This window comes from Nasonia vitripennis, chromosome 4 (genome assembly GCF_009193385.2).
Source record: "Nasonia vitripennis strain AsymCx chromosome 4, Nvit_psr_1.1, whole genome shotgun sequence".
NCBI classification, from domain to species: Eukaryota; Metazoa; Arthropoda; class Insecta; order Hymenoptera; family Pteromalidae; genus Nasonia; species Nasonia vitripennis.
The window spans coordinates 17740470-17764209 of record NC_045760.1 but is presented as its reverse complement, the minus strand read 5'-3'; the positions used below and the strand labels follow the sequence as shown (position 1 = coordinate 17764209).

At 39.7% G+C, this 23740-nt stretch overlaps 1 protein-coding gene across 5 annotated transcripts in view; it reads left to right on the top strand.

Moving 5' to 3' along the window:
- LOC100118215 (leishmanolysin-like peptidase) overlaps positions 1 to 23740 on the top strand; it is a 260868-nt gene that overhangs the window by 189499 nt on the left and 47629 nt on the right. For 4 of the 5 annotated variants that reach the window (XM_032599520.1, XM_016985169.3, XM_016985168.3 and 1 more), the window contains one exon: positions 5058 to 5088. In XM_032599520.1, coding sequence (XP_032455411.1) covers positions 5058 to 5088 — 31 coding nt within the window. Of the gene's footprint in view, positions 1 to 5057; positions 5089 to 13067; positions 13492 to 23740 lie in introns of those variants that run through there. The other variant, XM_031929174.2, reaches the window with a different exon arrangement.

The window sequence follows — 23740 nt, the reverse complement described above, 5'->3', positions numbered from 1 at the left end:
CCATGATATTAAAGGTGAATGTCTGTTCTTTTGCGTTGAGACTTGTTCAATTATTTAGAAACAGACAGCCATATCAGTTTTTACTTAACAGTCTTGGTTCGGCTTTGCACCCTGAACCCTATGGCTTTGGCGGCAAAAATACAGGTGGGTCTATACATGAAAGTTGAATTCATATCAGCTAGAATGAATTCAACCTAATATACTGTTTCAACGTGCCGATACAAATTAAGTTGCTAAATTTCAGCACTCTAAGTATGATAGTTTTCAAGTGAGAGCAAAATCAAATTTTTATTGATTTCGATTACTTTTTTCACGGTTTTATTTTGGCTCTCATTTGAAAACTATCATACTTAGAGTGCTGAAATTTAGCAACTTAATTTGTATCGGCACGTTGAAACAGTATATTAGGTTGAATTCATTCTAGCTGATATGAATTCAACTTTCATGTATAGACCCACCTGTATTTTTGCCGCCAAAGCCATAGGGTTCAGGGTGCAAAGCTGAACCAAGACTGTTAAGTAGAAACTGATATGGCTGTCTGTTTCTAAATAATTGAACAAGTCTCAACGCAAAAGAACAGACATCCACCTTTAATATCATGGATTTACCATGATTATGAGAGATTTGGTGGTTGAGAGTAACTGGCTCGCATACTGATGAGATTGAAATACCTATGCAAAACTCATCATGGGTGACTTTGAGTGCATCGATGACACTTTTGACACAGTAATTGTATTTGAATAATACAAAGTCAGTCAGTACACAATGCTGTACATACTGTCATGTATGAGAGCATGCATGTGTAGGGTTAGGTTTTCACTATTAATGTGCACCTTAAAAATCATGTTTCCCCTTTAAAAGACATTGTAGATGAATTGATAGGGTATATATAATCATCAATTTATGAATATTTTCAAATAATATCAATGAAGAGCAGGATCATATGGTGTGAAAAGTAAGGTTATATGAACAAATCATAGTGGAGAAAAAATTCTACCGAGATTTCTTCCAGAAATCATGTCTGGTTTATCGGGGTTTTCATCTAGATTCTACTCTGGAAACCTGCTAGATTTGAAAAATCTCGGTAGTTTCCAGGTACGTTCTCGGAAGCGCTGCTACCAGGGAAGAAGCCTCGCAAAACCACAAAATTTAGATATTACTAACCGAGCGGAATAAACGCATCGACGAAAGTATTGGTTTTCCGCGCGGTTTTTCTCTCGTTACAAAATGCATCGACGAGAGCTCATACAAGAGGGCGCAAAAAAATTTTGCGAATTCGGCGCAAAAAGTGCCAACGCAGGTGAACGCGCGCGCTTCTTTTATCGGGCTTCAATAAGGGCTTCAAGAGATACGTGCACAAGTGCTGCGAGAACGAGTGCATGGACTATCGTATCGGCTTTCTTTCTATTTTATTTTGCCACCTATGGTTGTATATTTTTTTATTGGGTTTGCAAATTTGATTCCTAATTTTGAACACGTTGTATAGTTCATTTAAAAATCGATTCTATAACGTTCGAATGTCGTGTTGTTAATTGTTTTCGATCACTCATTGAAATTGATTCGTTCTTTTTGTACAATAATTGAATTATCGTTGAAGAAACCATTACAAATGCTTCCAATCTTTAGGTTTTAATATAAGCAAGACAAATTATGTTTAAGTCATATAAAGTCTGATACAAACAACAAAAGTAACACAAAACAATATTATAATAGTCTACGGTGTGACCCCAAAACTGCCAAGACCCATCTCCCTTCTCCCCGAATATCGGTCTAGAGCTCGTGCCCGTTGCGCAGCAAAACCTATTTAAAGAAAGCCTGTATACATACACCTGGGACTGAAGTTTGGGATCTGCGTGCTTTACTTTCCGGTCAGTAACATAAAGAAAAATCATCTGAATTTTTACTCTAACCAGAAATTGAACCCCTGCGGCCTCTTAAACGAGAATGCATCACATAGTTAAGATGTGCACCTTAACCATTTGAGCCATGCAGCCACCCTCCCGTATATAAGGTTTGTACAAACCAGTTTTACAAATGCATTCAGAACATTCCCGCTAGCCACGCGTACGTCATCACGCATCCTTTATCGGCGCTAGCCTTAATCGGCGAAATTCCCCTTAACGCATGCCATCCAAACAAATACCCATATTAAAATTCAAGCATTCATTATCCGCGCATCCGGTGCATTCATCCGAATCCTCTTCATTTTCCTTGCCCAACAAACTCAGCCGCACTCGTGCATCCACACTCAGAATTAGCTAGCCAATCATATTATACAAGTCAGACTCAAACAGGGGGCGTGCGTGAATGAAATCAATGAAACGCGCGCGCGTATAATTTTTGTGGCCAGCTGAGGCACTTGACGTGCGTAGAGCTGGAGTAATTGATAAGCAGCGCGGCGCCGCTGAATAATTGAGGTTTGCAGATGGAATAGGAATAGAGAGAGAGGGGAGCGAGTATCGGAGGCGACGAAATCGATGTCTCGATTAGAGGGCTCGATCCGGAACAGTTAGCTCACTGCGTTACATACCGGAAAAGGGAATATGTGAATATGTCGAGGCGTTGCTGCGTATAGCACTGAATTTGCGAGGCAATTAGCGCGAGGACTCGACAAGATCTACGACGCTTTGCATAATAAAAGTGCAATACACCTGTGTAATGTGTGTGGTTTTTACAAAACCAATGTAATATACTGCAATATTCGAATTATATAAAAAGATTATTAATCAGTAAGATTTAAAAGTCGATCATTGTCGAATGATTGATATACAATCATTTACTCGGTGTGACGAGTCCAATCACAACAGATGATACGCGCATCATCCGGTGTATTCGCTTCGTCTGCTAAGTAATTGCTTAAAGTATTCATTATCTCGAAAGGAGAAGCTTAGCGTGTCTATAAAAGGCAACGACTATGCTCTTAACGACACAATCAAGCGCTGAACGACTGTAATATACGTATAATTTGCAAATCATGCGAATCTCTTCAAGTAGGCGTTGAAGAGTCGTTCGTAAAAAAAACTTATCTAGCAAAATGTACTGAAAAAAGCGCATCAACCGCGACAGCGTGTCGATCGATGTAACCTCGTTATCGTGAAACTCCCCGCGAAACAATTTCGCGAAGTAACTCAATCTTCCTCCTCCAATCGCTATCTCGCGCGCCAAAGACCATCGCACGCAAACAAGTTCAGGCCGAACTTAAATTACCTCATCAATTATTGTTCGCCGCGAGCCAGCCTAATCGCTTTTACTGGCCCGGCGGTAGCAGCTTCATCTGAATTCCGCGCGTTGAGCCGCGTCGAAAAAGTTCCTTTCGCAGTTCTTCTTCTTTTGAACTTTGTTTTTAAATCCTGCATCGGCTTGGAAAGTCTGCGTGGCCGAGATAGGGAAGAAACAGTGGCGAAAAGTCGACGAGTGCAGGATGGCCAGACGAGATATCGGCTTCTTGATCGTTCTGCTGTTGTGCAAAGAATAAGCTTCATGTACAACATTTTCGCGGGATACCGATGACCTGCTGCCGCTGCTTGCACTAAGTTTGTGATGTTTCTGAAAGAATTTTTCGGATTTGAATTGCTAAACAGCTTATGTCTTGTAAAGTTCTTTTCGTCAGTATATTTTGTGTTTTGTTTAGTTAAGTTGTAGTAGAATAGCTTCTGTGATACTAGATAACGAACTTTCGACGTTGAGTATGGCTACATATTTATAGTATACATTGATAACGTGATTATATTTTCCATCGCATTTGATTTTCTTTGTATAAAAATAATACTTTGTTTCCTGTATGGGTTTTTTACATACACACATAATTGTATTTTTGAAAATACATTTGGAATATTAAATATTAATCTCCCACTTGACAAAAGCTATTTTCGTTCTTCTGGGAAATTTTCGTGTTGTATTATTAACCTAATGATTCAATCACTAATATAATAACTAATATGCTTTATTATTCAAAATAATAATTTTAAGTAACAATCCAATTGACTGTCGTCGCAAAGAATTTCCTGGGAAATAATCATAGGATAATAGTAGAGCTACACGACGGGCCTGCGCAAAAAATATTGTCCGAATTAATGATGAATTATGGCTCGTAATTATCCCGGCGGCTACAGCTGCTTTTTTCCAAGTCGAGCTGCTTTTTTTCGGTCGCGAAAATTCTAGCGGAGAAGCGGTATAGCAGCGACGGAAAAAGTTCATAAAGGGAGAAAAATTACGGGTGGAGGCGCATAAAACAATGTCGAACGCGCTTGCGTTCAATTATGCGCTTGATAATGCAGCCACTGTTATCCGTTATACGCGTGTAGGGATGCGTTGGTATTTTTCGGCGAAAGAGAACAATGCCAACTCAAGCAAAAAAACGGGACGCTTTATGTAAAAATCGCAGTGGGTGGTAGGGGGTTAATAATAGACTAAGAGTAAAGTGGAAACGACATTTCACTGTGTTTTTACTTTGTTTTAGTTGCCTTAATTCATTGTTTTAACGCTTGAAGAGAATTTCAAAGGCTGACCTTTGGTGTTGTTTTGTCATTTCAAGTTGTGAAATCCATTTTGTGCAATGTCAATTGTTCAGCACAAAAGACACACGGAATTTGTTAACACCAATCAACAATTTCCTTATTCAAAATTTTGTCTTCCACATGCAAAATTTATGCAGTCTACCATAACAGACTCGCGTTGCTAATTCAGGTTTGTCAGTTAATTAGACGCAGTACCTGTAATCACCCCAAATTTCTCGACAAAGCGCTACCCTTTTGGTCCAAAACTGGTTGTAAACTAATGTAATATAACTCGGGTCCGATTCCTGTCTTTGTCGATTGATACGAGCAACACTGAAATCGCATGTGCTTTGTTCCTCAACACATCGCAAGCATCCGACGCTCACTGACACTAATGAAAGCATAACAAGAGCGACTTGAAAAAAAAATTAAAAAAAAATATTTGGTAACTCAATTTTTCTCTCGAAGACTACGCTGCACAATGAAAAAATTCAATTTTAATTCCCTTCGAACATAGAGTTCTAATTATCTCTACATATTTTTTTTCATTTTCTGTTGCAGATTGGACGACAAAAAATTCGAGCTCATTAACGTAAGTATTGACTGCGTGTGTATCCCTGGTAGAAATGTCAACGGTTCAATGGCTTAGCAATGGCTTATTTAACCAATAACGCCAATAAACCGCTTAGAAAACCGCTAAATAACCGCTTACTGTAATAGAAGCTTATGCACAGCTCCTTGCAGTTAATTTGCTTAAATTCAGTTTACTAGCCAAACGTATACAATTGTCAGGTTAAAATTTTTATTAATAAATATAAATTTACCTATATGATTGATGATAATTGAAAAAAAGTTAGGAAATGCAAAGGACATGTAACAATTTTTAGATAATATATTTAAGTTGTATCTAGATAGGTTAAGAGGTTAGGATAACCACCAGCTAAATGAATCAATTTAATTTTATTAACATTTCAATTTTTTACATTTAATATAGTCCTATTCTACTATCTGAACAAGGTTTGTATGATACGCATACACTGCACTTCATTTCACTTGACCGTACCAAGTCATGAACTGTTATTTCATAATGTCATGCTGTCTGATCAAATAACAGTTCATGACTTGGTACGGTCAAGTGAAATGAAGTGCAGTGTATGCGTATCATACAAACCTTGTTCAGATAGTAGAATAGGACTATATTAAATGTAAAAAATTGAAATGTTAATAAAATTAAATTGATTCATTTAGCTGGTGGTTATCCTAACCTCGTAACCTCAAATTGGCCTCCGGCAGACATCTTGGAAACTTAGCGGTTCCTAAGCCACATTTTTTGTTAAATTTTAGCTTGGCAACCGTTAAAACAGTTAGCTAAGTCTAAAGGTCTTAGTAAATTCGAACCGTTAATTTTCTACCAGGGATATAATTAAATTAAAATAATTATAATATTTTTATGATAAAATGAAACGAAATACATTATAATTTACTTTTCATCGTCCTAAAAGCTTAAAGCAATGGAGTTTGTTTGTAATTAACAACACAACACTACAAAGTATCCACGTAACTGATTTTTAATCAGAAATTTTTAAATACTACATCCTTGTACTAGACAACCAATCATTAATGAAATGCTTCACAACAAAGCCCATCACTTTTTTTAGAAACTAGGAATGAAGGCGCGCTTCGCGCGCTCTTGATTCTATCTCTGTCTAATAACACTGGTAGAAAATCTATTATAAGTGTTGGGCGGCACACTAACGTCTGCTAATATTTTATAAGCATGTAACATGTTACTAAATCCCTCAAAACTATTTTTTAATAAATATATTAATAATGCTCAATGTCGTCATCATTGGTTTGAATAGTGAATTTGAAGAAAAGAGTCAGTAGGTTTGTCTATCATTACAATGCCATTTATTTGCATTATAAAAAAGCTATACAACTGAAATTTTACAGAGATACTTACTATGCTACCTAGAAAAAATGTAACCTACATGATTATGATTTAACTGTTTTTATTCATATTTTCACATCGAGGCCCATATCAATTTTTTAATTTAGCGTATCAAATTTTGCTTGTAGACAGTTACACAGAAACTACCATCCCTAGCACATTGTATTTCTGGATTCCAGTGTATTTTTACACGAAGAAAGTGATAAGTATTTTAGCTTTTTTGTCAAAGCATTAATTAGAATTTTGACTTTTAACAGTTGTGAGAGATTTTGAGACCGATACCTCATATTTTGCATATAGATTTCTTTTGTGATTGTGGAAAGATATTTAAAGTTGAATCGACCTTAACTGAAAAACTTCTGAAAAGCTTTCTAGACCTGTTAGTTTTCGAATGAGAAAAAATGCAAAAATGGAGAAACAGGTATCGGTCTCAAAATCTCTCACAACTGTTAAAAGTCAAAATTCTAATTACCTAAAACCTTGACAAAAAAGCCAAAACATTGATCACTTTCTCCATGTAAAAATATGCTAGAAACCAGAAATACAATGTGCTAGAGATAGTAGTTTCTGCGTAACTGGCTATAAGTAAAATTTGACCTGCACAATTAAAAAATTCGCATGAGCCTGGATGTGAAAATATGAACGAAAACAGTTAAATCAGAATCATCTAGGTTACATATTTTTAGGTAACATGTCTAGTAGCCTTTTTACAATTCAAAGAGCATTATATAATGATAGACTTAAACTTACTGACTCGGATACTGAACTTTTCTTTAAATTCACCTCTCAAACCTCATCGAGGGCGACTTTGGGCACAGAGACAAACTCTATATCGTCAAACTCTTTATTCTTTTAATTGAACTTCTCACTGACATTTAAAAAAAAAACTAAATAATATTCACACACTTTATTACTACTTCAAATAGGATTAGGGTGCCATTTTTCAATACACATGTTGTAATACTACACACTCTTGGTAATGATTAATTTTTACTAAAATTTCTTGCTAGTTATATTACATATATTTTATCTCTTATCAAGGTTTCCACATTTCATTTTAAACACCTTAAACATTTCTACCAGGGTTATGAGTTATGACTGTTTTGAGGGTTATGAATTTAAAGCGCGGTTCTGATCTCATTGCCTAGGCAACCAACCAGTAACCAATCAGAATCACGTATTAAATGCTTCACAACAAAGGCCATCGTTTTTTAAAGCGAGGATTTGAAAATCTTAAGTTAGCTTTCAATTTAGCCCTGTGATCTGACTCCTCATGAAACATAAAACTGCAACGATCGCATCTATAATGAGGCTTCTGCGAGTTGCGATCATCCAGAAATTTCCAGTCATGTTTCAATCGCTAGTTTGTCGATAACGCTGACGGCTCTCTCTCTCTCTCTCTCTCACACACACACACACACACACAAAAGCCGCGAATCATCGCTCTCTCTTGTTCTCGTGCACTCGCGCCACGGCCCTTTGACGGGATAATTGCGCGCAAAGGCGAGGCTTTAGTTTTAGCGTGGAATGTGCTACTCTTTTGCCCCTTTTTTGCTGCAGCTAAGTTACCGGCGATCAATAGAGTATATTGATGAACTCGCATTCAACCGTATTATGGGTATCAATTTAATAGTATTTTTATAATACAAGTAAAAAATTGACAAAATTAAAAGTTTCTTGATCTAATTACTGTACGATAACACTGGATCGATAGTTGGTCGGGTAACACAATTAGGTTTACGTGATCTTTGCGTTTTGAGGTTATATTCGAGAGATCAATAGTAGCTTGATTTTCAAGAAAAGTATACCGTCTGGATTTGGATCACAAATTTAAGAATTATTTTAATTTTAATAATCATTCGTCTGTGAAAAAGACTTGCATAAATCATCACTTCATGAAAAAGCAATCGACACTTCACTCGAATCCTGATTTCTCGAGCAGAGCCCATCAGCCGTCGCGAGGCAAAATGAAGACTCATCCCGTCCTGTGCCGTAAAAGCCTGTCGTGGTCGCTTTCTAGCGCCTACTTTGGCGTGCACTCGTATACCATCCCGCGGTAGAAGCTCCGTTGCCTAGGAAAGAGGTGGCAGCCGTAAAAAAAATAGAAAACGAAGCTCGGTTAAGACTCCGTAAACCACCTTTGAGACGGAGAGAAAAAACGGGGTTGGCGGTGAGACTCTCACTTCTAGTTCGCGTTGTCTTCGCGACGAGAGGGATGAAGACGAAGGAGGTCTTGAGCACACGGCGCGGCGCGGGTTAATTGCATTTTTATGTAATTTAGGAGTCGCCGGGGAAATTCGAGAGAGTTAATCGAGACGGCTAGACGCGCGAGAGATCGTCTGCTGCACAGTATTTTTGTTGTACTAGATTAATACTTAAAAGTAGAATTTAAATGGAAATGTATAATTCGTTTAAAATATTGGAAGCAATAAAAAAAATACTAGGAAAATAGTGTATTTTCATAGTTAACAAATTTTTACGAAAAATTTGAAACGTGATTAATTAATGCAACTGCATTACCACGTATATCAACCTCACAATAATCGATATGACGGCCGTGACCTACGCCAGGCGATCCACCCTACCGATCTCCACAAAACCCCGCATCCCATCGACAGGCTCTATCCCTCCCCTTCTCTCGCCCTTGCATTATCTTTTCTCACTCGACAGCGACGGCTTCGATACCCTCGGACCGCCCTTCCTCTGGAAAATAATAATCATCACTCACTACGATTTCTCCTTGGGCGAGTTAGTTTATCGGGTCGCCGCAGGCAAAAGACGTTATCTCGAATGGCCTAACCCGGGAGGGCGCAGATTAGCGCGAGAGAAATTTGTCAGGAAGGAAGAGCCGCGTCTCCGGGGTACCTTATTAGTGAATTATATCAGCGCAAGGCTTCCGCTGGGACTCGCCTAATGAGATTCCGTTGTGGCGCACTGGCTTCGTTCTGACTCGGGATGCTCTTCTTAGCTCGGCTATTTGGGTTGGAAAAACAATGAAGGGTCTATAAGTAAATTTAATTAAACAAATGGTCGCCTCAACGTTTCATCCAATTTTAATTAAATTGAAAACTTGCAGTACATCTCTGATATTATTAGTAGCCATCGAACTGATTTTAGAGCGTACATTTCTTAATACCAGAACAGTATCTTACAGGCATAGTATTCCAATTGTGAGTTTCAATATACTTTATATGTGCTCAGCGAACTGCAAAATCCACACACAGATGAGCTACTCCGACGACGTAATTACGATAAGTCTAGAATTCCTTTCCAAAGTACTCCAACAACTCGCCGTCTATCCTGGAAACCCCCATTATCGGTTTGTGCAACCGATAACGTATGCGCATAACCAGGAAATCCGAGAATAACGCTTTTAGCATGCCAACTCTCGAGGGTGTGACTTGTCGATTCTAATTAGTCAATATATAAAAGACTCTATTTCCCGCAGCCCCTATCCGTATACTAGGCAATATTGATTACCGCGCGAATACCGAGTGAATATTTCTGCGGGCTCAAACTTTGTGTAATGTGGACGTGCGAATATTTTATGGGTCAATGTTTGGCCTTTGGTCCCAGCTAAAGGATAGTTTATAATTCGTCGGCTGACAATGAAGTACTTTCTCGCTATGCCTACAAGGCGCTGCGCCAGATCCAAACAGTCATAACGATATCAAACGATTAGTGCAGCCGCTTAAAAAAAATGTATGATCAGTCAAAGATCCAAGCTCCGTACCGTAGACGCATCCTTTTCGGTGAAAATGCTCCACCCTGTTCAAGCACAGCTCATTAACGAAACATCAAAAGCCGCAGATCATCGATCGATCTCCGCCGGCATACAGACGCACGAGACCAGCAAGAGTCGATGCACTTCTTGCCTCGTGGAATTCCACCCTGAGCCTTGCTCCAGAGCATATCGCGTGTGTCGCAGGATACGGTCGAAGCAAAAGCGACGAATTGTTCGTAATAATATAGCTTCCGTAACTGATCAATGTTGAAAATCAAACGCACGTTCGACGTATGTCCACCCTCATTCTTGTGACGATGAAGAAATTAAGAGTCGAGCGAGAGAAACTTCGGAACGTGTATCTCATCGGTCCATATTTTGAAGTACAATCGTTTCTCAAACTGCTTTGAAACTCCGCGAACAAATGCCCGTCAAACGATAATAAGTATCGCGACGACAGAGGTAAACAAAGCAGCTACTTTGAAGTTTACGAGACAATGCATGTCAATGCCGCGCTATCGGTAGTTACCCAGTCCGCAAGAATAAGTTTTCGTGACGGACGTGCGTTTATCTTGACAGTCTTCCCCGAGGGGCTGTTCTACATGCGCTTGCTCGCTGGGAGATATCACTCGCATACGCGTGTCTGTATGAATGTTCAGGTGCCAGAGGCTTGTACGTGACGTGTTCGTTAGTTATATTATTTTCGAAATTAATTCTAATGTATACATGTGTATGCATACATCTGGTTCGGATGTTTGTACTTACTTACTATTTAAATGGCCGTGGGTTTGTCCTAAACTCCGATATGCCACAATTCAGGCTTAAACAATGGGTGCGTTCCAATAGGCAAATACAAAAATAGGAAAACTGAGAGTTGGAATTGTAGGTTATGAGGTTAATGGCGGGGGAATTTAAAAAGGTTTTGGTCTAAATTCTCATGTTGCATTTTTTGATTAAAAATTCTGTTAGAAAATTTGCTGTTTTTTCTTGAGGATTTTTGAGAATCTCTTCAATCGAGTGGGTGGGATTGTCTTTTTATATTTTTTGCAATATCTAGCTATTTTCTTGATTAGAGAGGGTCTACTGTCGTTATATAGGGGACAGTGCCAAGTGATATGATTGATGTCTTGATATGGATCACCACGTTGTGGGCATTCTGGAGATCCACACATATTTTTCCTAAATAGACTGGCAGCTGTTGAGCAGTGGTTGGAACGAATCCTGTTGACAGTAGTAATGTGTTCCCTTGGAGCATTAATCTTAGCATACCAGGGCTTGTTTTGGTCTTCTTTGAAAAAATGAGTGAAGTGTTAAAGGCTAAGACTTTCAGTAGCCAGGATTGCTCGAATGAATGGGTTGGTGATGGGATTTTATTATATTTACTGGGGAAGCTCCGAAATAAATTGCACCACGTAGATAAACTATTTACTCTTTATTGATTTACTCCAAATCATTCCAAACGTAACCCGAACTTACTCGACAAAATGAGTGTTGACGATGGGCATGTTAACACCCCGAGCGCTAGACAACGACAGGCGTAATAGAACGCAATATGTGGGGAGAGTATTCGCTATCCCCTCTCGATACGCTACAGTATGAACGGTGGTTCCTTAACAGAAGTAATAGTTGCCTTTGTAGGAGCTTTGGTTCTTTAGTAAATTGGAGTGGTTGAGAGTAATCTTTTTTTTTTTTATAGGTTCCAAAAAGTCTGTGTAATGTAAAAGTAAGTGTAGATTAATGTCTGTATCAGAGGCTTCTTTAGCATAATTGTCAACGATTTCATTTTGTTCGATGCCCATGTGTGCTGGGATCCAACTGAGAGAGAGAGAGAGAGAGAGAGAGAGAGAGAGAGAGATTTTTTTAGATTTAGATTTATTAGATTTATTTGACGTACAATATGTTGTACGATAAATTGTATACAGCAGCAATAGTAGTACAGCAAAAATGTGTATTGTGATAGTATGATAATGTGAAGATGGGTCAAGCGAGAGTGTGTGAGTGTGCGCGTTTGCGTGAATGTGTACACGCGTGTGTGTGTGTGCGTTTGAGTGAATGTGTACAAGCGATTCAAGTGTTTGTGTTTTCAAGCTCAAGAAAGTGCTCTTTAGCTAGTCTCTTGAAACCTGAGATGTATTGTTACGAATGTGAGATGGTAGGTTGTTCCATAGGTATGAGGCGCTGATATGAAACGAGTTCCTCAGCGTCTCCATCGCGAATGTCGGAATATCCAGAGGTATCACCTCCCCCCTAACAGGCCGAAGTGTCACGCGGAAGTCAAAATATGCCAGTACGTATGATGGTACGGCTGTGTTAAACATAGAGAGAGAGACAGAGAGAGAGAGAGAGAGAGAGAGAGAGAGAGAGAGAGAGAGAGAGAGAGAGATGTTTATATTTTTTGAACGACTTTGATAGAGTAGAGTTTTAATATCAAGTATTATGTGAGATGTTTTCTTAGATTTTATAGGTGAGTATTGTTCTATAGCTGTCAGAGTGCTGAGAGAGTCAGTGAATATAGTGGCTTCAGTCACATTTGAGGCAATTATGTATTTGATAGCTAGCAGAATGGCTGTGGCTTCTGCAGTGTATATAGAAGTGAGTGAGGAAACTTTGTATTGTTGATACTCTTCTTTGGATGGAGTGAATAAGGACAGACCCGCATATTCTTTGTTCTCCATTTTTGAAGCGTCAGTAAAAATTGTGAATTGGTTGTTGAGGGTATTATGAAAAATGTTGTTGAATACTTCAGGAGGATTATCAGAGGTTTCGATTATTCTTCCTGATTCTAAATCTATGTTGTGTCTTGATATAATAGATTGATAATCATATTCGTAGGGTAAAGGGACATCATGGGTTTCCAATATGTTGAGTGTGTAATGTGCACTTATGTTGACCTCTCCAAATATATCTAACCAAGCGCCACCTGCCCAGCCTTTGGTACGCAAGCCCTTAGATCGGGTGTGAGCAACAAGGTGGGAGAGAGGTCGACAAGCTTTAAGAGGCCCTGCTCAACAAGAGGAACCTCAGAAGACATACGAGGCTCCAAGGACCAGGTGTTGGACCAAGTCGAGATCCCGTAATTCGCCGACACCAGCCAGAGCAGCCACGAAGGGCCAGCTTCTCGCCCGAATCAAGACCAAGACAGGTCGACCAAACCAAGCCTTACCACGTCAGTCAGGACGGGAAGGATTCACCATAAACCGACAGTCTACCATTGCCACGTCCATGCTGGACTCTCCTGACTACCATCCTTGATCGAGAAGAAACTACCACCTAGGATCAACGGCCGGAGGACATCCTGAAGAATGAGCGTGTGTAGAATGGTATGAAAATTAGTTTTTAAGTTTTATTAGTTTAGTCAATAGCGTTAGAACTTTTCGCATCCATGGTTAGGGAATCTACGACCTTTCACTTATCAAATTCAATAGAATAAATTTAATCTCATAAAATAGAAATCATTTTTTTGTTACTTTCTAAACCATACCTAGAGATCCCAGAAAATCGAGGCTCAACAATTGGCTCCCAACGCGAGACCTAAGGATGGATGCGTGAATTTCCCTTTAAATAGCATTAAGAATAACACAGCGTAATATCTAATTCGACAGGAAATATACGACTGGGTTGTGTTGACGATTGAAAGTAATTAGTATAAGTAGAATAACAATTTGTAGTGTAGACAAAGAGTAATTTTAAGTAGTAGAAACAATTAGTAGAATTCACAGTGCGATAAATATATAGCGGTTTTATTCATTTTATTGACAAAATGAACGGAATCAGAGCAGGGTCGCTACCGGATCTTTGGGATGTGCCACCGGAACGGGTAATAAATAACGTGATTGATCGTTTAAATATACGAATCGAGGGACTTGAGTTGGAAGTGCGTAATCTGAATCGACAATTGCGTAACATAGCGGTAAATAATCGTACATCTCAAGAAAATGTTTGGACGAATCATTTGTTACGCGAAATGGCACTGCCAAGTTTCTCGGGAGAATCGTGGGAGGATCCTGGTGAATTTTTACACGACCTTGAGCAATACTTGATAATAAAACGCATACCTAATGAATATCAACCTAAAATCATTGAGAGAGCGTTGAAGAAAAAAGCGTATTCGTGGTTTCAAGCGGTAAAGAAACGACTTGAGAATTTCCAAGAGTTCGGAAACTGCTTTCGACGGGCTTATATGACGCAGGAAAAGATCGATCGCGCAATCGATATTTGTAAGGCGCAAAAGTACAAAGAGGGAAGTTTTCTTAATTATTTCTATTTGCGGGTGAGTGAATCCAATAAGTTGATGCCTCCATACACTGAATATCAAAGAAATCGCGTCATCATGAGTCAAATGCCACGTGAAATTCGGATAGCTATGATCGGGCGTGATCTCGCGAATACGCAAGAACTCGTGGAGGCTTTAACTCGTGCGGATGAAACGCGCGTAAAAGAATATTCGCATTCACAAAAATATCCACAAAATAAGACCGACTACCGAGAAGATCGTCGCGATGATCGTAACGGTTCCTCTGAAAAATACAAACAAACTGGCCATATAAATTCGAATAATAACCACTACCGTAACAATCACAAACAGACCGGTCAATACGCGCCGAATAAACAAGCTAATTACGGATCAAATCATAATAAGGAAATAAACTCACGATTTAATCAAAATCAAAGCAATAACATTCGTAAGAACGTTGCGACTGTAGAGATCGACAGAGCGGATTTGAATGAGTCTGTCGAGGCGATTGAGACAGTGGCCGAAATACATCATGAGTCATACGATAACGAGTATAATGAATCGGAAAACGAGAGTGCGATTCGCGATAATGGGTCCTATTGCGAGTTGCGATATTGAAATTGCAGGACCTGGCTTATGATGTCTTGGAGGGCTATGAAGATAAAAATAGTGATAAAAAAGAAATAATTAAATGCCCTCGCTTACTAGCTTCGATCGAAGAATGTCATTTCGAATGTTTGCTCGATACAGGTAGTAATGCTACTCTAATTTCGTAGGCGGCTTTTGAGCGCATCAAAGATAAAAATAATGTTTAAGTGCTTCCGGTTTCCAACACGTATCTTACCGGCGCTTTCGGAAAGTGCTCGGGTAAAATAAAAAAACAAATATATGTGCAGTTAATGATCCAAAATCTCGGGATAACAACAATCTTACTGGTAGTCGGGAATCTCGTCTATGATGTCATCCTCGGGATTGATTGGATAATCGAGAATAAAGTTATTATCAATGGTAAAGAGAATTTTTGACGTTGTACGTAGACGACGCTTTTGTTAGATCACGAACGTTTGCAGAGCACCTTCGACATTTAAGATATTTTTTTACGAAACTGCGTGATTACGGTTTGACGTTGAAATTAAATAAAACGCGACTATGCTGTCAAGAAGTCCCTTTTTTGGGTTTTATAATAAGCGCCCAAGGCGTAAGGCCGAATCTCGAGAGGATTCAGGTTATACTGGATATGCCAGAGCCGCGAAACAAAAAAGAATTACAGCGCTGTATTGGTATGTGTAATTACTACCGTATTTTTTCTATTAAATACTCGGCTTATATCGAACCGTTTCGCAAGCTTCTCAGTAGCAAAAATAAATTTGAGTGGACCGAGGAACACACTCGAGCATTCGGTGAATTAAAATGGCAATTCGCGGAACACGTAATGATTCAGCATTACGAGCGGATAAACCATTCTATTTACAAACTGATGCGAGCAAGCACGGCGTAAGCGGAGTACTCTATCAATACGACTATAACAACAACATGAGAATAATCGCGCTCGTGAGTCGATGTCTTACTGCCTACGAATCTAATTACACGACGTGCGAGCTGGAACTATTGGCAATCGTCTTTTCAGCCACTAAATTAAGATACTACCTCGCTGGTCGGAGATTTAAAATAAAGACGGATCATAACGCGCTTACGTTTTTGCTGAAAACTTCACAACATACGTCGCGACTGATGCGCTGGACCTGTCTGATGCAGCAGTTCGCGTATGATATTGAGCACTGTCGCGGCAAGGACAATATCATCGCGGACTATTTTAGTCGGGTATCGCCAAACCAGAGTAACTCTCGCGTCGAGGTAAATAATGATGTTGAAGGGCGTGTCCGTATAAGTAGTGCTATAGCCGCAGCTCGTCTCATTACGACTTGGTTTCCAGAGTTTCGACAGCTGGCCGCGATGCAATCGAGAGATGAGAAGATCGTTAAATTAAAAGAGACGCTCGCCGCCGGTGATCTACAAAATTATAAGTTACAAGGGCTAGTTTTTTATAAATCAAATAAGGGGTGATCGTGGTTAATCGTCGTACCGGAGATGATGAGAGAAAAGTTATTATGCGAAACTCCCGAACGTATAGGGCACGGCGGTGTATATAAAAGATTAAGTGAGTTACGGAAGTGTTTTTGGTGGAAAGATATGAGGAAACGTGTAAAGAATTTTGTCTCGAGTTGTGATTTATACCAGCGAACTAAGTATTTGAATAAGACGATGGCCGGTCCGGTTTTTGCAGGTAAAAGCGTTAAAGAGCAACGAACTGGTGGCTGTCGATTACTTCGGGCCGCTTCCTCGTTCAACGGGCGGTGTCGAATATATATTTGTGGTTTTAGATGTTTTTTCGCGACACGTAATGCTCTATCCATTGAAAAAGGCGACTACAAAAGCAACAATTAATCGAATGCGCGTGTATTTTGAGAAAGTCGGTAAGCCGGAGCGGATTTTAAGCGATCATGGAACACAGTTTATGTCACAAGCTTGGCGTGATTTTCTCAACGAGGCGGGAGTTCAGCCGGTCTATTGTTCCATTCGTCATCCGCAGGCGAATCCATCGGAACGCGTGATGCGCGAGCTTGGAAAATTCTGTCGGTTATATTGTAGCGATAAGCACACGGCATGGGCTCGACATATTCCGCAAATAAATTATTGATTTAATAATACCACTCACTCGACGACAAAATACACTCCGTATGAACTACATCACGGAATGCCTCCTAAAAACAAAATCCGCGAAATGATTAAATTTCCAAACGAATTACCTGAGCCATACGAGGTGAAGGTCGAGTTAGCTAACGCACGTACTGATAAGGTACATAAAAGGCAAAAAGAAAAATAAGCAACTTGGAGCAAAACTCCAATAAAAATCGGGAATCTCGTACTCTTGCGCGTTCCGAAACAGTCCAAACTCTTGGAAAAGAAAATCGCTAAATTTTTTCACTTATATTACGGTCCATATCGCGTTTTTCGCTCTTTCAATGAAAATGCATACGAGTTAGTCGATAAAGATGATCCCCAGAAACTGGTAGGCCGATATAATAAGGCTGATTTGCGCGTATACATACAGCCAGAGAACAACAATGACTGATGGAAGCGATGTTATTGTTTTGTGGTTATTATGGGGATCCCGTGCTCCAATGAGCGTTGTAAGATCCGGCGATATTTTTAATTTGTATAATTTTAATAAAGGACTTCTTGTATTATTGTATTTATATGTAAGACCATTATTATTATAAGTGAAATATATATATATATATATATATATATATATATATATATATATATATATATATGTGTGTGTGTGTGTGTGTTACGAAGGATGCGAGCGTTAGATATTAACATTGCATGCGTGCGTTATGTAGAATATTTATAAATATAAAGTTTATTTTATTTTTAGCATTCTACGTTTGCGTTTCTCTTTGCTTATCGTTATTATTCATTTCAACAAATGTATCGGTACCGTGTGTTTTATCTTTATAGTGTATTTGAAAGTCAATTTATATGTTTTATAGTAAATTGTTTATTCTTAAATGACTATAAGTAATAATCGACATAAATGTGTAATATCGATATATCAACGATTTGCGTGTGTATGAATGCTTTGTTTATATTTGTACTGTATGTGGGTATGAAACTCAAGAATGAAGAAGTTTCGTGAGGTGGTCACTGTGTGGTGTTAATCGGTCGACATTGGCGTAAATATGAGAAGGATGTAAAAATGAAGCCTCCTTTTGACTGGTTTTCAATGCGGCGTTCTTCAGCTCTTACAGCCTCATTCCTCGCATTGAAAAGGGGAATGTTGTAATGTGCACTTATGTTGACCTCTCCAAATATATCTAACTGAAGAAATTGCAAAATAAATTCAACATCAAAAAAAAGAAGTTATTTCGCGAAGTCTTTGTTTGCCTTGAGAGCAGACAAGACCGAATTAAGTTTTTAGCTATATTGAGATTCGAATGATTTTATTATTACTGATTTTACGATTTTCACTGATTTTAATATTTTTGAAGGAAATTAAATAAAATAACACTTTTTATGGGAAAAAGTCCGCAGACATAAAAAACCCAATTTATTAAGAAGAACACAAGAAAAACAAACGTTGATTAAGAATACAAAACTGCGAGTGAAGTCGACACAAAGAAAAACGCCGTTGAGCGCGCACGCAACACGCGGTACACGCAAATCACACATTCACATGCACACACGACTGTTCAATTTTATTGTTGCTGTCACAGTTTGACAAAAGAAAAGAAAACCGAACGTGGGTCGGTTGATGAACGCAATGATTATCCTAATGAACAATATTTACAAGAGATAGCTTAAACCTATGAAGATAAAATACTACTTAATAACTAGAGGGAACCTCAACCATCTTGAAACCTAATACCCGAATTTTCCGTATTAAGCATCGCGTCGCAAAAGCCAAGCTTCGCGCTTGACTCCTGAGCTTCTGGCAGTAGAAATTCCGGATCTACTTCTCGCGGGCCAGGTATATAAGGTGCTACACAGAATACGACGTGGCTCAACTCATTTATGGCAAGCCAAATCGCGCACATCTGTGGCAAAAATCGGCATTACAAAACGACGCTAATGGTGAGGTTCCGATGCGGTCGCTAACGGTCATAACAATTTGTTAATCTAAGTCGTGGGAAGAATACACAAACGGGTGATGTTACGCTTGTAGATGCCGGTTGAAGTCTTGACAGAAGCTACTCGAGCGATGCCGTCACTCCCAGGATGTACCTCGACGATCACACCCAGTGGCCATCTTGAACAATAGGTGATATCGTCCATTAGAATCACCACCGATCCAACGATGAGTTCCGCAGTAGAGTCATGCCATTTTTGGCGGGTTTGCAATTCATGCAGGTACTCCTTATGCCATTTATTCCAGAAGTCCTGGCGCATTTTGGTAAGGAATTTGTACGTCGAGAGTCGATTTCCTGGAACTGAAAAGACAGATTTTTCTGGTAAGACATTGAATGGACGTCCTACTAATAGATGAGCAGGAGTAATGGACACAGGATCGTTGGGGTCAGTAGAAAGCGAACAGAGAGGACGAGAATTGAGGATTGCCTCAATTTGGATGAGAAGAGTGTTAATCTGTTCGTAAGTGAGTTTCTGATCCTTGAGAACACGCTTAAGATGGTGTTTGAAGCTTTTGACAGCTGCTTCCCAAATACCTCCGAAATGAGGAGACAGAGGTGGATTGAAATGCCACTCTATCCGTTTGGCAATGGCATAAGTGCCTATTGTCTTTCGAAATTCTGGAGTTTCAAAAAGATCATAAACTTCACGAAGTTCGTTATTAGCCCCAACGAAATTAGTGCCATTGTCCGAATAAACATGTTCGGGGATTCCTCTGCGGCTGATGAACCGATCAAAGGCAGCCATGAAACCTTCAGAGGAAAGATCGGTCGCCAGTTCGATATGTACGGCCTTACAAGCTAGACACACAAAAACGCAGCCATAGGTTTTGATGAACGACCTATTTCGATCCTTTTTTTCTTTGATTAAGATTGGACCAAAGAAATCTACTCCTACATGAGAGAAAGCTGGCGATTCATTTATTCGAGTCTTGGGTAGATCGGCCATTTGAGCATGAACGATTGTTGGCCGTTGACGAATACACTCCACACAATGTCTAACAACATTCCGCACTTGGTTTTTTCCATTGAGAATCCAATACTTCGATCTGATGGAAGAAAGAGTGGATTGAATTCCAGCGTGGAGATTGACACGATGAACCTGGCGGATAATCATATCTGTAACCGGATGTTTACTAGGAAGTAAAACTGGATGTTTTTGATTGTATGGAAGATCCGACAATTTCAAACGACCCCCTACCCGAAGTAACTTGTCGTCTTTGATAAAAGGATGTAAACTGCCTAACCAAGTTTTGAGATTGGGAAATTTTTTCAATTGACGAATTTCAATTGAAAAATTTTCGGATTGAACCATGAATATGATTTGATCTTCTGAATTTAATAATTCAGAGACCTCCAATGGTCGGATCAACTGGAGAATCTTGGAAATCCTATCCTTCGATTCGGAGATCTCTGGGAACAACCGTTCTGGTTTCTTTTGAGATCAGAATAAAAGCAACAACCCTCACAAATCGTTCAAAACTCGAGAAACGCAAATAGATTTCGCTGTATGCAGGCTTGGTAAGAAAACAACCAGCCCTTTTGAGACCTAGAGTTACCGATGAGCAAGGAGTGGATGATTCAGGCCATTCTCCTTCGGGAAGACGTAACCAATCAGGACCAGAATTCCACAAAGAATTAGCTAGAAATTCAGATGGTAATTGGCCTCTGGAAAGTGAGTCAGCTGGATTGTCTTCAGACTTAACATGTCGCCAATGCACGATGTCTGGTAACGATTGGATGTACGATACCCGATTAGCCTCGAAAGTTTGCAATACGTGAGGAGATTTCTTTAACCAAAAGAGAACGATGGTTGAATCGGACCAAAGGTAGATCTGATCAATGGAAAAATGGAGTTGAGATTTAGACTCAGAAAGGAGCTTTCGAAGAACTACAGCCGCGCTGAGTTCTAGCTTAGGAATGGTAAGTCCCTTCAGAGAAGCCACTCTAGATTTACTGCAAAGCAATCGAATAGAGACATGTCCAAGAGCGTCAGATGATTTGACAAATAGACATGCTCCGTATCCAGAAATACAAGCATCGCAAAATCCATGAAGCTCGCTCCTAATGGGATTCGCAATCAAAATCGTGCGAGGAATTGAGAATTCCGTAAGAAGAGGCAACTGAATTGAAAACGAATGCCATTTGGTATAGACATCCTGAGAAAGAGATTCATCCCAATTTACCTTAGATTTCCAACAGTCTTGCATCAACACCTTAGCATACAAGATAATTGGTCCTAACAATCCAAGAGGATCAAAGATCTTGGATATCTCTGATAGGAGCCTTCGCTTGGTCACAGTAGTCTCGTTATCCATTTTTACAACTGTATATTTTAATTGGTCATTCTCGGAATCCCAAATGATTCCCAGCGTTTTCTGGATTGGAGTCTCTTTGACCATGTGATCCAACTCGAAAACTCCTGAATCTATTTTGTCCAAAATAGATCGATGGTTCGATGCCCATTTTCGAATCAGAAAACCGCCTCGACGCAGCAACGCAATCATTTCGTCACGAATGGCTAAAATCTCCTCGAACGAATCCGCTCCGGATACAAAGTCGTCGACGTAAAAGTCGCGAATAAGCAATTTGCTAGCTCGAGGAAAATCCTTCGCTTCATCGTGAGCGAGTTGATGAATTGTGCGTATTGCTAAGAAAGGGGCAGCAGCCATGCCAAAAGTGACGGTATTTAATGCCCAAGTTCTCAATTTTCCTGTTTTTGGATCAGGCCAAAGTACCTTTTGGAATTTTCGATCTTCTGGATGGACAAGAATTTGACGGTACATCTTTTCGATGTCCGCTGTTACAACGAATAGATGGCTACGAAAACGTAAAACTTGCTCGAAGATGGTGTTTTGAATAGTGGGACCCACAAGGAGAATATCATTAAGCGAAATGCCTGTCGAAGTTTTAGAGGAAGCATCGAAAACAACCCTATACTGCGTGGTTTCGCTGGACTCCTTGACCACAACGTGATGAGGCAGATAACAGCCGTCTTCGGTGTCGTCATTAGGAGTCATATGACCTAAAGTGATGTATTCTTCCATAACTTTGTAATAGTCAGCCTTTAACTTAGGATCTTTCTCGAACCTTCGTTCAAGAGAATAATAACGACGAAGGGCCTGTGATCGAGAACTACCTAACTCAAACTTGTTGTCCTTAAAGGGTAAGCGAACCGTGTATCGACCGGAGACAGGGTCACGAGTGGTGTGAGCGACGTAATGCTCTTCGCAAGCTATTTCTTCCCGAGATCTTACGGGTTCATTAGGAAATTCTTCGATTTGCCAAAAACGTTCGAGAAGTTTGTCCACTTTAACGATGTTACATGAAGCTTGTTTTGAAGAAGTAAGCGGGTCTACACCTCCAACTACTAACCATCCTAACCTAGTTTTTTGTAGGATGATCTCCGATCGAGTTTCCTCGTTACGCAATTTAATCTGTCCTACCGCAAAGGTGGACAAAGTAGTTTTAGAAGCAAGGAGCAGATCGATGGGTTTAGGCAAATGAAACTGAGGATCGGCGAGTTGAATATGTTTCGGGATGTCAAAACGATCGCGAGGAAAAGCTTCGTTAGGCACGGCTTCTGCGATATTCGGAACTAGCAAAAGGTGTAAATTAGCTTGAAATTTGTTATAACTCGATTGCAAAGTAGTTGAAATTTGACTCTTTGAAACAGTGCACAGTTGGTCAACTGCTCCTATGTTAACGAGGCAAGAATGTTCTATTAAATTTAATTTTTTAGCAAATTTTTCTGAAACTAGATTTACGTTGGAACAGGTATCAAGCAGAGCACGTGCCACGATAAAATTTCCTCGAAAATCTTGAATCTTGACAACAGCAGTTGTCATCAATTGAGAGTCCATGGGAAAAGCAACAGAAGTATATGTGTATCCATGGAGTCATGATTGAGGATTCGAAGAATTAGGAACCTCTTTAGTTGAAGATTCAGAAGTCTTTGACGCCTCTGGCGCCTTCGACGACTGCGATCCAGAACCCTTATCATTGTGGAGTTTTGTGTGATGAGCCTTCGAACACTTCTTGCAACGGTGTTCACTCTTGCATGGAAAAGGATGTTTTCCGAGACAATTGCGGCACACCTTATTGCTGTTTACGAATTTCCATCGTTCTGAAACGGACAGCTTCTCAAAATCAACACATCTGAATAAATTGTGTTCGCCCTTGCATTTTGGACAAGTGATTTGAGAAGCTTGAGAAGTTGAAGACACTCCAGAAGTGACCAGAGAACGAGCGTTCTGTTTCGGGTTCTTAGAATGCGATTGCGGAACGGCTTCCCCAGAACGTTTTCTGCTATTGGGAGCAGTCGAAAAAGTGCCATGCAGAGATTGCAGTTTGAACACTGTATTGTCAATAAACTTGAGAAGATCGTCCAACTTAGGGAAAGCATTGGGTTCTAGTCTATCTTGCCATCTACTAGAAACTGCAGGAGGTAGACACCTCTCTATTATCCTAACAACTAAATCTTCGCTAGGCGCTCTTCCCAAGCGCTCAAGAATATTGAGTCGTTGGCGAACGTTGTCCACCAAAGATGACAAATCCTCATCGCACGCCTTCTGCAAGCGAGGAAGATCTAACAGAGCATCTAAATGTTGATTAGCGACGATACGCTTTTGATCGTAAAAACTG